This window comes from Squalius cephalus, assembly GCF_949319135.1.
Source record: "Squalius cephalus genome assembly, chromosome: 4".
Lineage (NCBI taxonomy): Eukaryota > Metazoa > Chordata > Actinopteri > Cypriniformes > Leuciscidae > Squalius > Squalius cephalus.
In genome coordinates this window covers 4,945,843-4,964,557 of record NC_137125.1, presented here as the reverse complement: position 1 = coordinate 4,964,557, position 18,715 = coordinate 4,945,843, and the positions used below count along the sequence as shown (strand labels likewise).

At 38.0% G+C, this 18,715-nt stretch overlaps 1 protein-coding gene across 1 annotated transcript; it reads right to left on the bottom strand.

Annotated features, from left to right (window-relative positions):
• Positions 1 to 1,964: 1,964 nt before the first annotated feature.
• On the bottom strand, positions 1,965 to 13,008 carry LOC307156965 (uncharacterized protein; the record flags this gene model as incomplete). The annotated part of the gene is made up of 9 exons (XM_079868695.1): positions 12,186 to 13,008; positions 11,894 to 11,944; positions 9,854 to 9,937; positions 9,499 to 9,607; positions 6,931 to 6,964; positions 5,050 to 5,127; positions 4,899 to 4,955; positions 2,353 to 2,448; positions 1,965 to 2,036 (listed from the first exon to the last, which is right to left on the bottom strand). The coding sequence occupies exons 1-9, from the start codon at positions 12,958 to 12,960 to the stop codon at positions 1,965 to 1,967; spliced, it is 1,356 nt and encodes a 451-aa protein (XP_079724821.1). The 5' UTR covers positions 12,961 to 13,008.
• Positions 13,009 to 18,715: the final 5,707 nt, after the last annotated feature.

Sequence of the window (18,715 nt, the reverse complement as noted above, 5' to 3'; positions counted from 1 at the left end):
ACTTACAACACCAAGTTCATGGGTTAGATTCCCAGGGAAACTAAGACCTGATAAATGTAAATGTGTACTTTGAAACGCAATGTAAGTCGCTTTGGATAGAAGAGTCTGCCAAATGTGTAAATGTACATTATGCTCAGTAGGAGCATGAACCTGAATGCTGTGTATCTAATGTCTTGTATTGGACATGTAGAAAACACTTTGTCTTTAGTGATTAAAGTCCACCTTAAAGGCAACCACAAATTGTATTACTGAAATAAGCAAAACATATGATATAGTGATAATGAATTATTACAAATATATACTGATATTCTCTATGGCTAATATTCTCATAGGCCTACTGTCACTAACCTCTTAATCATTTGTCACCTCACACGATTAGCATGCCCCTCTCTAAAACAATAGGAAATGCTTTATTGTTTACTTTTTTGCTGACCTCTTTAACAAAAGAAATATGACACAATCTTTTTACGTAATATAAATTTAAATTATGCCAGTTCTCTTCATTTGACTGGTACCATGAATCTCATTAACATATTCTCTTTACTTGTTATCCATCACATCATGTGCTTTCATTATTGTCGTCTGCTAACCGTTAGGAACCGATTAAAAGGTCTATAAATGAAGTGTCATTGTTGTTAGGCCATATACTGCCACAGCAAATGGATGCAATTAAAGTTAGACAAATCAAAAACTTATAACCAATATCCCGATCGCTGCTCAAGAAAGGAGCGTGATTATATAAAGAGGAGATGTGAACATTTCACAATGAAGGGTGATGGTGTGTTAAATTGTTCTTAAAAAGATAATACAACTGTGACATTTATTTACTAACAAACATGATTATATTAGATGGAGAGCAGCATAGGTATGAAGGCCAAACTGGCCAATGGGTAAGAAAAATGTATTCATATACATTGCAAAACAAGTAACTGTTCTTCATTAACATGTAACTTAAGTCTATAGTTTGTTCTCCCTTCTTTAGATTGAATGTTCAGAATGTGGAACTGTGTGGTCAGATCTTCCACTGTTGGCAAATACGTCTGTCCTGCATGCATGCACATTTGCCTATTTTTTTTCCTTTTTTTTTTTTCCTTCCTTTTTTTATTGTTACTTTCATACCTGTTAGCTAATGAATATGTTTGTTGAACATTCCCCTGAATAAATGCTGTGGGTAATTCACTGGATCCATAAACTATGGCTTCTCAATTTTCAACACTCTTTTGGAACATTTATGGAGTCTAGCCTACTGTATGCTTTATGTTTTAACTAATTCCTCAGTAACATTAAAATAAATAATAAATAAATGCTTGACATCCCTTTTAGCAGTAGGCTACTGCTGCTCAATTTAAATTAAGCCACAAATTGGCATCATAACAATAATCTGTGAATACACATGCACTGCAAAGACACAATGTCTATAGCATCATTTATTTAATCTACTAACAGTTGTCATCAGATATTCATTGAAACGAGTAACAAAATAATGTGGGCGTGGTCTGTGTCGTGAAATTAAAACACATCAAAACTTCCCTTAAATGCGTCTGAAACATTCAGCAGAGCAGCGACAGAGTAAACAAAAGTGTCCTAATATGATACAAACATTTACCAATAACGTGGAAAGCTTTTAAATCTGCTCAGTGAAAGATTCGCTGTGACGAATCTGTCACCGTTCAACATCTGCTGGAAATCCAGGTAAAACTATCTGCGTGCACGCGCGCGTCCCCAGTTGATCCGTAACACCGGACATGTCCAGGAAAAAGAGTACGGTAACCCCTACTACTCAGCTTTCTTCGTCCCTGTTTTCTGCAGGTTTCTGCCGTTGAAATCAAACGCACTCGCACTGATCTGTGATAGGTCTGTTAGCGCATTAGGTCCAACCCCCTATGGGCGGGTTTGAAAGGGTGGATCTATCTAGTGCTTGTAGTCTTAACAGAAATCCCCCCCTCCTATAGTCATTTCAGCTGTTAAATCTTGTCAAACAGCACACGCTCTCGTTCAGCACTGACAGAGCGCAGCTGCTCTCTCACCTCGCCCAGCTGGGGATCATGAGAGAACGGGGATTTAACAGAGACAGGAACAGAGAGGGTATGAACTGAAAAGGGTAGGGCTGTCAAATAAAAATGTGAAATTTTAATATTCTTCGATTCATTTTTATTTTTTTTAACTGCACATTCAAATGCAAAAACCAAGCATTACTTATAGAGATCATTCGGTCCATCTGAACCAAGGGAACACTTTATTAGAATCAGAGAGGCCTCTGTCAGATGGAAACCTCATGTGTGACCCTGGACCACAGAAGCAGTCACAAGGGTCATATTTTCACTTTCCCGTGATGGAAAGGTGTGTTCGTACCATCTGCTCACTCTTCTGCAGTATCTGTTCTCTCTCCTCCGTCAGTGAGGTGATGCTGGCCTTCATCTCCATCTCACGTGTGTTCTCTTGATACATCTGAATTTGAAAAAAAGGAAATGTATAATTAATGCTGGGCATCATCAACTGGAATCATCAACTGAAATCTATGCAGATTGTCAAAAATACGACACATTTATAGGTAGGGATGGGTACCGAAACCTGGTATTAAACGGGCCCCGGTGCTGAATTATGAAAGACCTGGATCAATAAGCTCGGACATTATCGGTTCTGCTGTCGGTACTGGAGAAATTAAGGAAGTAGGGGAGCGCGGGGCACAATGTAACACCGGCCTAGTTGTAACACACTTGTTTTAAATACTTCCACACATACAGATGGTGCCCAACCAGAATGCGACTTTTACCGCCGCCGTTCCCGCGGCGGCAAAATTGGGATGTGTATTTGCTGCCTTTTACCGCTGAGTGGCGCTGTAATCACAGACTTTGAAAAGTGTCAGTTTATTCTCTTTAATGACGTAATCTGCCGCGGCAGTAATCTGAGCTGAGGCCACAGATAAATTCAAGATAAATATTGTGGTTAAACGAATTCAAATTCATTTAATTTAAACAAAGTAGACACACGTTAACATTGTGTGCCCAGTTTTTCTATAATTTAGAAAGGCTATGTCAATAGGTTACTTGTCATTTACTTCGTGTTATTTTAATGTGTTTGTAGATTTATTAACTGAAACATAACAGTGAAATAAATTAAAATAATTTACCGTAAAATTAAAAAAATTTCAGGACTTGCAGTTACTAACCGATGTTAGTCGGTTTAAGCATTATTTCTTATATTCAGAATTAGGCTTACATGTTGTTATGATTATCAGTTGAATTCTTTAATAAATAATCAACCACAATGCCTATTACTACTGCCGCAGCAAAAATAAACCAGTCGAATTTCAAAGTCGTTCGCGAAGTTACTATAGGCTATACCGGGGGGCGCAAGTGACAGGGCAAAACAGCAGCAACTGCGACATTTTAAAAGGTAAGTTTCCTATCTGTTTATTTATATATATATAAAAAAAAAAATTCATTATTTGAACAAAAATGAGACTGATTGAATATGTTAAAATATAAACAAACAAAGCAGAGAATAAAACAAACTTTTAGGGAAAAAAGTCAGAATTGGTAAACATTAACGAAAGCAAAATATGTAAAAATACATTTCAAACAAAATAAAACAAATTCGTGGCCGAGTGGTAGGCTATAACTTACGTTTCAAATCCCGAACAAACATGGGCTACTTTTTTATTATTAATTTGATTTGATAGTTCTAAAATATTGCTACACCATATTGTTTTTTTCTCCTATAGCCTATAGGCTATTAAATATGTTATATTTTTAAAATAAAATTACCATTCATTTCCATTTTACATTAGGGACAATCTTTTTCCAACAGAATGGCTGAATTAACATCTGCATAATAATAATAATAATAATAATAAATAAATAAACAGCACAAGGTCTTGTAAAAACACTTTTTTTACTTTTTGACATATATATATATTTTTTTTTTTACTTTTAAAACAGAGAAAATAGTAGACCGAGGCTATTCAGACGATATCTGTGGTCAATGCATTAACAATAGACTCTCGGAGCTTCAAACGATCTGAGATCGAATCTCAGTATAGCCGACAGTGTTTATGTTTTTCCGTTCTTGATGCTTAAATATGCATCTGTTTATTAAAGTCAATCATCTTGTTTAATTATCAATTGTACATTAACATAAATTTGCTACATTCCAGTTGAGCCGCTGCAAAGACGACACATCTGATGAAGGAAGACTGTCAGCCGATTGCACCAGAAAATGAAGATGATGAAGCTCGTCTTTAATCTGCTAAATTATGTTTTTTGTGTGTGTGTGAATCATTCACGAGATTGAGATGACTGACAGTGATACCCGGCCATAGCAACGGAAGACATTTTTCAAAACAGATCGAACAAATCAGAAAAATACTTTCAATACAGTATTGCTTTCAATTAAAAAATAAACAATGAAAATGTAAACTAAAAATAAAATTAATTAAGTTTGAAAACCCATCGCACATTTCAAGGTATGAATAAAGTGTCGGGACAGTTTATTTATTTAAACAGGGTTGCATCGATTCGATAGAGTTTATTCCCTTTGCGATGCAAAATAAGAAACATTTTAAATTTATTGTCAAAGAAATTGCAGCTAAATTAAAAAATGAAAACGGTACTATATATATATATAGTAGTTTAATGTAGTAATGACACAAACTCTGTAAACTATACACAATACATATTGTCACTATCCATGATACATAGTTGCATTTTTGTATTGCGATATATTGTTACGCGGAACATGTTAAAATGAGATGATTTTCGCGTCTCAGCCGACTCTTACCGCAGTCTTGATCAGCACGTTGCTCTGTCCATTGGTTGTATGTGTGTGCATCGCGTGGACGTTCGTCTGCGCCACTGGAATGAACTGAACTGGATCACGGCCCACTCTTCACGATTCACGTCCTGTAACTCATCAATGGGACGATCGATGAACAGCTGGAGCTTCGCAAAGGCCGCCTTCACATGGAAGTAAAACCTCACGTCAGATTTCTGGCCAAAGAGTCTTGAAGTTCACATGTAAACCAAATGTTTCAGACTCATCAACATTTACCTGCAGCTTCTCCTCAGATGCATCAATCTGCGTGTTACTCTGATCAGCAGACACGCTAGCGTTCACCTCAGTGAGAGACTGAAACACAATGACACTCGGCTTTAAAAACAAAAAGTTAAGATTTAAAGAGATAGTTCAGCCAAAATTGAAAACTCATCATTTACTCCCATGTTGTTCCAAATCAGGCCTGGGCACACACACACACACACACACACACACACACACATACTTGTTTATATGCATTGTGGGGGTCACCTGTCAGAAATGCTACATAATGGGGACCACCCTTTCTAATAAACTTTAAGACCTAAAAAAAATATTATGACAACTAATACAATATCAGTTTAGAAAATGTCCTTTCAGATTACAAATATTTTGCTATAAAATTTTCAAACATGACACAGTGGCTACTTGTGGGGTCATTTCAGGTCTTGTGTAAATCTGAGGTCCGCCAATACACACAACTGGTTTTTAGTCATTGTGGGGATCAAACGTACACACCAAACTGGTTTTAGGTCATCGTGGGGATCAAACGCACACACACACACAACTAGTTTTTAGTCATCGTGGGGATCGAACGTACACACACCAAACTGGTTTTTAGTCATCGTGGGGATCAAACGTACACACACCAAACTGGTTTTAGGTCATCGTGGGGATCAAACGCACACACACACACAACTAGTTTTTAGTCATCGTGGGGATCGAACGTACACACACCAAACTGGTTTTTAGTCATCGTGGGGATCAAACGTACACACACCAAACTGGTTTTAGGTCATCGTGGGGATCAAACGTACACACACCAAACTAGTTTTAGGTCATCGTGGGGTCAAACGTACATAGCTACTTGTATCCTTGTATCAACTAATTTTGAGAAGACTGCCCCAGTAACAATTTTTAAAAGGCACTTTTTAAAAAGCAGTGTAAAAAGAGAATCTACTTTTTTGAGTTCTTTATTTATAGAAAGCAACATTAAATGTTTTTACTTCTAAAAAAGTATAACCTACATACACAAACATACGTACATATATGTAGACATGTACATGCGTGTATAAATAATTATCTGTGACATGTAATGTTAACATTTTCAAAACTTGCATCAAATGTCTGTCAACAAATAGATCTAGCATAAGACTATTCCATGCTCATGTTCATATTAATTAATAAAACCCTTGACAAACACTTCTAAACAGTTTCTCAAAACGTATCGTCAAGTAAAACTTCAGCATGAAACTTTTGCATGCCTGCGTGTATAGTAAACATTTGGCATTAAAAAAACAATTATGAAAACTTGCTAAAAAAACAAAACAAATCATTAACTGCAGTATAAAAGTTATTTGAAACACTTTAAAAACATTTGAAAAGAACTGAATCAACAAATCCATACAGGCAAGATTAAGATATAACCTGGTGACTAATACTCAACATGGTGTCAATATTAGTGTATGGAAGTAAAATAATGACAAATGTTTTTGAAACTAAAAAGCTTGTTGAATTGCACTAGTAAAAATATGCAGTGCATTAACCCTGCTTGCATTTTAATGCATTATATTTTCAGGGCTTGCATTTTTATGGGCTGAAATTCAACATGGTTGTATATTTAAGCTGTGAATATTTTAATGCAAAACATTTCACACATGTTTTCATTCTTAAAAATTCAATAATCCATATTCACCTTTCAGATTGCACTTCCAAAATGTTCATTCGGTTTAAAAATACAACCTATAATATTCGACTGACAATTTTCGGTCCATTTTATTTCGCTTCCACAAATTCAGTGGTTCAAATTCGACAGAAAATTCAACATTGATATCCGGGAACTGCAGGAAAAGCAGTAGATTGCCGATTGATAATCTCCATAGCTGTAGACAGCCTCACCAGCAGGGGTGCAAGCGGCTGTTGACGAAGAACACTATAGAGTAACGGGTGAGAGACTCACTCATTCGTTGAATTACAGAAATGGAGCGAGCAGTAGTTGGCCATTTGTGATTATCATCAGGGCAATGAATTGTGATGATTATCATTTGGAAAAGCTGATAAAGACACAAAAGCTGTGTTTACATTGAAGTCTTCACTGTTACTTTTGTACATGCAAGTTTTGCACAGCTTTCTCTGTCCTGACCGAGATTATGTTATTCCCCGATGCTGATGCACAGATCAAACGTTAAATCTGAGGTAGTAGACATATATTTCTCTCGGTTGTTTAGTTTTCTTAACTTTATATTGTGAGTATTCCCCTTCATCTAAACTAACGAATATTAACACAGTCAGTTTCCTCATATCATCTCATGTCACTTCAGTTTATGATCAGAGAGATCTGTGTAAAGATTTCAGAAGATTTACTTTTGTACGAAGAATGATTTAATAAAATGATGTTGTATGTGAACGGGTCGTTTTGATGTAGTCTGATTCTTAATGATATGTTGATTTTTATGCTAAATAAATTGAACAATTAAAGAAAGTATATATTAGTGCATGTGAACACATATTTGCAGAAAAGCTAAAAGAGAGAGAGAGAAAAAACATGTCAGCACTTCAGATGAAAGTGAAGTAGAGAATGAATTTTTCAAATGTAACTATGATTTGTGTTCATAAATATTAACACATACAGTCAGTCTCTTCATTTCACTTCAGTTTGTCATCATCAGAATGAAATGTAAAGATTTAATGATAGATAAGTATCTTGACTCATAAACAGCTTGTGCATGGCCCTCACAGAGTTGGAAAATAAACTGTGTCATTACTTCAAGCGTATAGAGATCAGAGGGAAAAGAGGCAGAAAAGTTCCAGTGCTTGTTACTCCTTCAATGCAAGAGTCGATCAGCCTGCTGATTAAAAACCGGAGCGAGTGTGGAGTACTGAATGAGAACCCTTTCGGCTGTGCTGCAGAACTGGGGATTCCCTCAATAGTCACTCTCCAGGATTCCCCTGCGGTCTCAGGACACTCAAAGTAATGGACAAAATACAGTGATATAAAAGACCAAACTCCCACCTTATTGGGGATGAGGGCGATATTAATAGGCAACAGGCAAGCAGATGGACCAGAATATGAATGTAACGCGCAAAGTTTCATGCTAAGCGTTTCCCAGTGAAGTACTGGCATAAGTTCGCCTGAAACTGGATATTCACACATTTAGGGACCGTCTCTCATAAGACATTGGTACACATGTTTCTAACTTCAATAGCATTTGAAGAGAATGACTTACAGTCATAAAACCAACTGTAAAGTAAAAGTGTGCATCATGGCACCTATTAACACTTTACAGTTGGTTTTATGACTAAGTCATTCTCTTCAAATGCAATTGAAGTTAGAAACATGTGTACCAATGTCGTATGTAAGTTTAGAGACGGTCCCTAAATGTGTGAATGTCCAACGCCAAGCTAACTTTATGCCAGTCTATCACTGGGAAACGCTCAGCATTAAGCTTTGCGCGTTATTCTGAGTCCATCTGCTTGCCTGCGAGTTTGGTCTTTTATATCACTGTATTTTGTCCATTGAGTAACTTTGAGTGTCCTGAGACCACAGGGGAATCCTGGAGAGTGACGTATTAAGGGAATCCCCAGTTCTGCAGCACAGCGGCGCAATATACAGTTAAGAAAACTAAACAACCGAGAGAAATATATGTCTACTACCTCAGATTTAACGTTTGATCTGTGCATCAGCATCGGGGAAAAACAATCTCGGTCACGACAGAGAAAGCTGTGCAAAACTTGCATGTACAAAAGTAACAGTGAAGACTTCAATGTAAACACAGCTTTTGTGTCTTTATCAGCTTTTCCATATGATAATCATCACAATTCATTGCCCTGATGATAATCACAAATGGCCAACTACTGCTCGCTCCATTTCTGTAATTCAACGAATGAGTGAGTCTCTCACCCGTTGCTCTATAGTGTTCTTCGTCAACGGCTGCTTGCTCCCCTGCTGGTGAGGCCGACTAACAGCTATGGAGATCATCAATCGGCAATCTACTGCTTTTCCTGCAGATCGAATTTGAACCACTGAATTTGTGGAAGTGGAATAAAATGGACCGAAAATTGCCAGTCGAATATTATAGGTTGTATTTTTAAACCGAATGAACATTTTGGAAGTGCAATCTGAAAGGTGAATATGGATTGTTGAATTTTTAAGAATGAAAACATGTGTGAAATGTTTTGCATTGAAATATTCACAGCTTAAATATACAACCACGTTGAATTTCAGCCCATACAAATGCAAGGCCTGAAAATACAATGCATTAAAATGCAAGCAGGGTTAATGCACTGCATATTTTTACTTAGTGCAATTCAACAAGCTTTTTAGTTTCAAAAACATTTGTCATTATTTTACTTCCATATTAGTGTGTTAGATCTTTTCTTTGTAGAGCAGAGATTCGATTTTTTATATAAAACTTCAGAGCAGACCATTCTCTCTGTTTTAGAGCAGATGGTTCAGCTTCCAAACACCTTACGCAGTCTGCCTTCCCTGGAACTTTGCGGTTCTTTATGAACCTCATCATGTGGTTCTCTACTGCATCAATTTCGTGTTTGTTCCAGGCTGTCCTCTTGATGTGACCTGTAGAGGGAACAAGTAGGTCTACATCATATATCTTAGCATTTCACTAGTAAGAAGTTGCTTAAATGCTTAATCGGTCCAAGATACGGATCCTTGAGATCAGCTTGAGACATTCAATGTTTGAAATAATCTCAATCTTCCGTAGTTAGTATATTGAAATGCTTCAAAAATCATGTTGTAAATAGAAACCTACTGCAACTGGAGAACATATTAACCATCAATCAGTTGAAATTAAAATGAACATACCCCTCTTTTTTTTGGACACTGGGTCTGCTGGAAGTGTGCTGTCTTCACATTCAGGGTGCTGTGGTGATGATCCTGTAGTGCACTCTGAAAGTAAAAATTATGCCAGTCTGAGTATGAACACATATCTTCATTAAACTGACAAAGCTACCCCGCATCTGTTATTATTTATCACTGCTGTTTTAAGTGCAACCAAAATAACTTGAGAACATAAAGTGCAGTTCTCAACTTCAGTCCTGGGGACCCACCTACCAGAATTTTGAGGTGTTTTACATGCCTCACTATTTAAAACACCTGATTCAACTTAGCTTCTTAGTGTTTAATTAGGGAGTCATCTAAAATATTCTGGGAGGTGTGTCCTGGGGACTGGAATAAAACAATGAAAATAAAATATTAAATTGTATTCCTTTTTGGAATAAAAAGAGGACTTTGTAATATTTTTTAATCAGTTATTTAAACTTACTTCTAACCCATGGGGGATCATACTTCCACTGAGTACTTGTAATGCACAGCAATACAATTACTTTCCCTGGTAACTAGTAGTGCAACCAATTACTAATAAAATTTCAGTAATATTACTCACCATCCAAAAAGTCACACTTTCTAAAAAACAAATCTAATTGCTAAACAATTTAACAATCCAATCATCCCTATTCACATTTGTAATCATTGCATGCATGTGACGTCACTATTGCAGCAAGCTAGCTTAGTCAGAATCTGGAAAAGTCTACATTATTCAGCGGCTGGAAAATATAGTTGACTGCATTCCTGTACCAAAACCAAGATGGGCGTGTTAAAGGATAATTCCAGTATTTAGCACTTTGAGTCTCTTTTCTGGTTTGTTTTGGGTGAATTAGAGTGGTGGACACAGAAATGTTGACGATGGGTCCTGTCTCGACTTTTTGACTTCTAGAATCGCCTTTGACCGCTTCAGAGCGGCTGTCTATGTATGGGCCTGCACGAACATGTCCTTGAAACAACCCTTAACGTTCGTTTTCAAAACTGTGCAACCCACCGAGTGGTTAGTGGTGTTCGTTGATGATTAAAAACAAATATATCAGCGCAATGTATGATTTCAATCCATGTTATTGTTTGCTATAGTGGAACTATTTTTTCAGATACCTCACAACCGAGTATAAACTTCCGCTCGCTATTTGAGTCTGAAGCATCTTTTCCTTTCCCGGTAGCGCAGTAATATCAACGAGCAATGAGTCCTCCAAAAGAGATCAATGGGATTTTACAAAATGCCAAATAAAACACGACAGAAACTGTATTTCGCTACGCTACTTGTTTTGGAACATCAACGAACACCACTAACCACTCGGTGAGTTGCACAGTTTTGAAAACGAACGTTAAGGGTTGTTTTAAGGATGTTCGTGCAGGCCCATACATAGACAGCCACTCTGAAGCGGTCAAAGGCGATTCTAAACGAGTCAAAAAGTCGAGACAGGACCCATCGTCAACATTTCTGTGTCCACCACTCTAGTTCACCCAAAACAAACCAGAAAAGAGACTCAAAGTGCTAAATACCAGAATTATCCTTTAAGGAAAATAGCTATACTGGTTGATAAACACACATAATCTGTATTTTGTGCATAGAAAGCAGAATGATAATTTTAAAACACTGCATTTTCCAAATACACCATATATACAGGAGTATTTTTAGGTTTAAGTCTAGCGAATAAAGCCGCTCTCTCAATCTCAATTGGTGTTGTATTTTGACAAATATTAATATATAAATTATGTAATGATTATGCTAATTAGCTTATGATGTCATTTAACAACATAAAGCAACTTTGAGCAGGGTTTAGAAGTTGGCAAAAGTGTTTTGGGGTGTGTGCGGGCTCATGCGCAAACCACGAGGGAAAAAACTAAACTGGAAATGCCTAAGCAACATGCTAAAGTAATTTGTGCATGTAGTCAGTAGAAAGTGAGAAAAATAAGATGAACCACCCATTTCAAACCAATTTGCCATCCCTAGAAACAACAATTTAGAATTAGGCAAAAATAAATTGGAACAAACTGGCTAAATTAAATTGTTACCTTTCGGATTGGAAGTAGACTCCTCTAAATCACTGTCCACTGTAACGTTCTCTGAGGGTAGAAAACACAGAAATTAATCATTTAACTTATTTAAATTTTAAATAAACATTTAATTTAAAAACACAAGGTAATACATGCATATTATTCCAAAGCATTCCCAAAAACCTATATTACAATTTATGTAAACTATTACAGAAAAAAAAAAAAAAAAAAAAAAAAAAAAAAAAAAACAGAACCAATATCTCTAAATTAATTCAATTCAGACAATGGTCACAGTAACAGTGTATAGTACCTTCTGGATCAATGATGATTTCATCAAGATTTTTCCCTTTAAAGTCTGCCAAGCGTCCTTTTTCGAGGGCCAGAAGAATTTTGCTCATTTTGGCCAGCTGAAGGGTCCCCTCAGGTAAGCGGTAAAACTGACGGTGTATCCTAATATCATGGCCTAGGAAGTCAGCCAGCTGATCAAGCTCAGTGTTGCTCAGATTTAACACTTCAGAGAGGGTACCAATCTGTTTCCTCAACTTGGTGGAAGTTAGAGTTTGAGGATTCTTAGCATTGCATGCACCTGCAAATTCACGGATGCAGTCAGAGCCACGGAAAAAGGTCATTGCAGAAGGACGTGCAAAGAGGAAAGGGTTCTCATTCAGTACTCCACACTTGCTCCGGTTTTTAATCAGCAGGCTGATCGACTCTTGCATTGAAGGAGTAACAAGCACTGGAACTTTTCTGCCTCTTTTGCCTCTGATCTCTATACGCTTGAAGTACTGACACAGTTTATTTTCCAACTCTGTGAGGGCCATGCTAATATCCGGATGAGCTTCTGTTTGGTTGCTGGAGGTGTATGCGGACAAAGGCATTTGTGACACTTCCCCTTCTCGCCTACGATTGAAAAGCATAACCTGAGTTAATATAACCTTTGCCAATTTTGACCAATGCTGAGATGATGGCTGTGTTGACAAGAGTTTGCGGTACACTTTCTCTTGCTCATCAAGATGCACATGGAGACGTTTGACATCTTCAGTGAACGGGAGCAAATGTGGGCAGTTCCACTTGGCTTCCTCCATTGTTCGCCGTGCTGTTGAAGAAATGTACTCGGGCCATCGGGTTTGATACAGCTGTTGGAAGCTGCTCGCAAAGTTTGCACTTGCTTTGTCTCCATTGATTGTAGAATGGCTCTCAATAAGCATTGCGATTTTGTTCAGACTATGACCAAGTTTCACAGCAACACTAGCCTTTTCATACACATTGGTCTCTTCAATGTATCCAGCTGTTCTTTTAACTGCATTAACGGCATGCATGAAGTTTGTGGGATGGATGAGCTCTTTAATAGATGTAAGGGGTGTTACCTCTCTAGTACATATGAGGAGTCTTCCAAGCTCTCTCATCTTTTGACGGATGTATTCATGCATTTTAACTCTTGATCCATACTTGTTGTAAAGATGCTTTCCCAGCTCTAAAATGCACCAGTCATTTCTAGCTTCAAGTGCCACTTGGTCTTGGTTCATAGCATTTAACAGCTTCCAAACACCATGAGTTACTCCTGGTGGGGGAGGTTGTGCAAAGCTACAGAGAGCCTGCACACGGGTTTTTCCAGGTTTGGGTTTCACGTCAGAAGGCTTGAATTTGCAAACTTTCACATGTCGCCACAGGGTTTTCTTTAAGAAGAGTCCTTGGCAGTAAATGCAATGCATGAATTTTTCCCCATCCAAATTCTTTTTAGGCAGTTTCCGTGGAATCATCTGTCCTGAGCCTGTATTAATAACAGTAGCATTGTAAGCAAAATTACCTTTGTTGCGTAGATACTCAAGCTGCATTCTCCTTTCTTTGGAGCCTTTTGGATGACTTAGAGCCTTTGCTACCTCTACTTCATTGCTATGCTTGCGCTCTAGGTGTCTAGCAATTTTCGTAAAAGCACTGTCACAAAAAAAGCAATGTTGTCTCTTGCTATACATTCTCAGTCCATCCCTCTTTTTAATGATAGCTGGGATAATCACTGAACTTGTGCTGTCAGGAACTGAGGCTGCACCATGGCTCTGGAAGCTCCCTAAGTCACAGCTGCTTTGAGGATTGTAGTTTGTACTTCTGTTCTCAGCTGAACTGCACTGGACTGGCAAAGTCTGGAGCTTTCCTTTACCTTTAGGTGAAACAGTAAGGCTTGTGCTACTATCTGATGCACTACTCTCTTCTGATGTGTCAGGGATGTACTCTTCCTCACTGACTTCAGATAACTCATCTTCGCTCGAATCAAAAACATCTGAGTGCTCAGCAATCTTCCTTCTAGCCTTGAAAGACAATGACCATCCAGTTTAGTTAATCCTCTTTCATAGATTAATAAATAAAATGAAAAAAAACCCAAAAAAACCCCCACTTACTCTGGTGTTTTTTGGTCTTTTGAATGTTGTGGCACAAGTGGAATGTTGTTCACTCATTGCAAATGGTGTATGTTTCAGTCTGATGTCATCTTGAATGTCTGTACTGTCATCTCCACTGGAATTTTCAGAGTAAAAAATATCGGAGTCCTCATGAGTTGCAGGTCTCATCTAAAAAAGACAAATTAGACAAACGTCAGAATGGCAAGCCTTCAAATAAACTAGGAAAATATATGCTTATAGAACTATGTTTATCATATAATGAAAAATAAAAATACAATATTATGTAGTTTAAAAAAAAAAGTGCTTTTGAAGTATGAGGCAATTAAAAAGAAATGGTAATAGCAATGAAAAATAAATACCTGTTTATAAGATGTCATCATTTTAGAACACGAAATGTCATCTTCACTGTCTGAGTAATCAACCAAAGGCTGTTAAGAAAAAGAAAAAAAAAATTGAAAAACTGTCCTAACAGTTTAGGGCAAATTATTTAAGACTTTCTTGAAGCACCATAAGACAACTCCAATTTAGGGTCCTGATCATGTCAGGGTTTATTTACCAACAATGATGGGCTTACTTTACATCATCCTTACTAAAATGCCACAGTTAATATATGTACCTCAACTGTACGTCGTGAAATGCCAGCAGTTGTAACAGAATCCCCAGAGCAGTTCTTTATTGTCATCATGTCTTCATCATCCGTGCATGTAGCCTATAATAAAAGAGTTAAAAAAATGAGTTATAATTGATACTCATCAGACAAGGTCCCCATTACGCTAAACCTGTAGGAAGTGTGTGTATTTAATCACAGAGGGGTTTATATGGCATTCCTGAGACAATACAGGTCCCCACAAAGTACATTACACTAGAAACAGTGTGTAAGAGTCAAGACCACATATAATAGATAGAAAAACAGATAGAGAGATGGATAGACAGTCAGACTGATAGAGAGAGATGGATAGACAGTCAGACTGATAGAGAGAGATGGATAGACAGTCACACTGATAGAGAGAGATGGATAGACAGTCAGACTGATAGCAAGAGATGGATAGAAAGTCAGACTGATAGAGAGAGATGGATAGACAGTCAGACTGATAGAGAGAGATGGATAGTCAGACTGATAGAAAGAGATGGATAGACAGACAGACTGATAGAGAGATGAATAGTCAGACTGATAGAGAGAGATGGATAGACAGACTGATAGAGAGATGGAAAGACTGACTGATAGAGAGATGGATAGACAGTCAGACTGATAGAGAGAGATGGATAGTCAGACTGATAGAGAGAGAGATGGATAGACATAGATATTAAATATATGTACCTCAACTGTACGTCGTGAAATGCCAGCAGTTGTAACAGAATCCCCAGAGCAGTTCTTTATTGTCATCATGTCTTCATCATCCGTGCATGTAGCCTATAATAAAAGAGTTAAAAAAATGAGTTATAATTGATACTCATCAGACAAGGTCCCCATTACGCTAAACCTGTAGGAAGTGTGTGTATTTAAATCACAGAGGAGTTTATATGGCATTCCTGAGACAATACAGGTCCCCACAAAGTACATTACACTAGAAACAGTGTGTAAGAGTCAAGACCACATATAATAGATAGAAAAACAGATAGAGAGATGGATAGACAGTCAGACTGATAGAGAGAGATGGATAGACAGACAGATAGAGAGATGGATAGACAGTCAGACTGATAGAGAGAGATGGATAGACGGATAGACAAACAGATAGAGAGATGGATAGACAGTCACACTGATAGAGAGAGATGGATAGACAGTCAGACTGATAGAGAGAGATGGATAGACAGACAGATAGAGAGAGAGATGGATAGACAGATAGACAGATAGAGAGATGGATAGACAGACAGACTGATAGAGAGAGATGGATAGACAGTCACACTGATAGAGAGAGATGGATAGACAGTCAGACTGATAGAGAGAGATGGATAGACAGTCAGACTGATAGAGAGAGATGGATAGACAGACAGATAGAGAGATGGATAGACAGTCAGACTGATAGAGAGAGATGGATAGACAGACAGATAGAGAGATGGATAGACAGTCACACTGATAGAGAGAGATGGATAGACAGTCAGACTGATAGAGAGAGATGGATAGACAGACAGATAGAGAGATGGATAGACAGTCAGACTGATAGAGAGAGATGGATAGACAGTCAGACTGATAGAGAGAGATAGACATAGCTAAACCTGTAGGAAGTGTGTGTATTTAATCACAGAGGGGTTTATATGGCATTCCTGAGACAATACAGGTCCCCACAAAGTACATTACACTAGAAACAGTGTGTAAGAGTCAAGACCACATATAATAGATGGACAAACAGATAGAGAGATGGATAGACAGACAGACAGATAGAGAGAGATGGATAGACAGTCACACTGATAGAGAGAGATGGATAGACAGACAGACTGATAAAGAGAGATGGATAGACAGACAGACTGATAGAGAGATGGATAGACAGTCAGACTGATAGAGAGAGATGGATAGACAGTCACACTGATAGAGAGAGATGGATAGACAGTCAGACTGATAGAGAGATGGATAGACAGACAGACAGATAGAGAGATGGATAGACAGTCAGACTGATAGAGAGAGATGGATAGACAGACAGACAGACTGATAAAGAGAGATGGATAGACAGACAGACTGATAGAGAGATGGATAGACAGTCAGACTGATAGAGAGAGATGGATAGACAGTCACACTGATAGAGAGAGATTGATAGACAGTCGGACTGATAGAGAGAGATGGATAGACAGACAGATAGAGAGATGGATAGACAGTCAGACTGATAGAGAGAGATGGATAGACAGACAGATAGAGAGATGGATAGACAGTCACACTGATAGAGAGAGATGGATAGACAGTCAGACTGATAGAGAGAGATGGATAGACAGACAGATAGAGAGATGGATAGACAGTCAGACTGATAGAGAGAGATGGATAGACAGTCAGACTGATAGAGAGATGGATAGACAGATAGAGAGATGGATAGACAGACAGACTGATAGAGAGAGATAGACATAGCTAAACCTGTAGGAAGTGTGTGTATTTAATCACAGAGGGGTTTATATGGCATTCCTGAGACAATACAGGTCCCCACAAAGTACATTACACTAGAAACAGTGTGTAAGAGTCAAGACCACATATAATAGATGGACAAACAGATAGAGAGATGGATAGACAGACAGACAGATAGAGAGAGATGGATAGACAGTCACACTGATAGAGAGAGATGGATAGACAGACAGACTGATAAAGAGAGATGGATAGACAGACAGACTGATAGAGAGATGGATAGACAGTCAGACTGATAGAGAGAGATGGATAGACAGTCACACTGATAGAGAGAGATGGATAGACAGTCAGACTGATAGAGAGATGGATAGACAGACAGACAGATAGAGAGATGGATAGACAGTCAGACTGATAGAGAGAGATGGATAGACAGACAGACAGACTGATAAAGAGAGATGGATAGACAGACAGACTGATAGAGAGATGGATAGACAGTCAGACTGATAGAGAGAGATGGATAGACAGTCACACTGATAGAGAGAGATTGATAGACAGTCGGACTGATAGAGAGAGATGGATAGACAGACAGACAGATAGAGAGATGGATAGACAGTCAGACTGATAGAGAGAGATGGACAGACAGACAGACATATAGAGAGAGATGGATAAACAGACAGACTGATAGAGAGAGATGGATAGACAGACTGATAGAGGGATGGATAGACAGACAGACAGATAGAGAGAGATGGATAGACAGACAGACTGATAAAGAGAGATGGATAGACAGTCAGACTGATAGAGAGAGATGGATAGACAGACTGATAGAGGGATGGATAGACAGACAGACAGATAGAGAGAGATGGATAGACAGACAGACTGATAAAGAGAGATGGATAGACAGTCAGACTGATAGAGAGAGATGGATAGTCAGACTGATAGAGAGAGAGATGGATAGACATAGATATTAAATATATGTACCTCGACTGTACGTCGTGAAATGCCAGCAGTTGTAACAGAATCCCCAGAGCAGTTCTTTATTGTCATCATGTCTTCATCATCCGTGCATGTAGCCTATAATAAAAGAGTTAAAAAAATGAGTTATATGGCATTCCTGAGACAATACAGGTCCCCACAAAGTACATTACACTAGAAACAGTGTGTAAGAGTCAAGACCACATATAATAGATGGACAAACAGATAGAGAGATGGATAGACAGACAGACAGATAGAGAGAGATGGATAGACAGTCACACTGATAGAGAGAGATGGATAGACAGACAGACTGATAAAGAGAGATGGATAGACAGACAGACTGATAGAGAGATGGATAGACAGTCAGACTGATAGAGAGAGATGGATAGACAGTCACACTGATAGAGAGAGATGGATAGACAGTCAGACTGA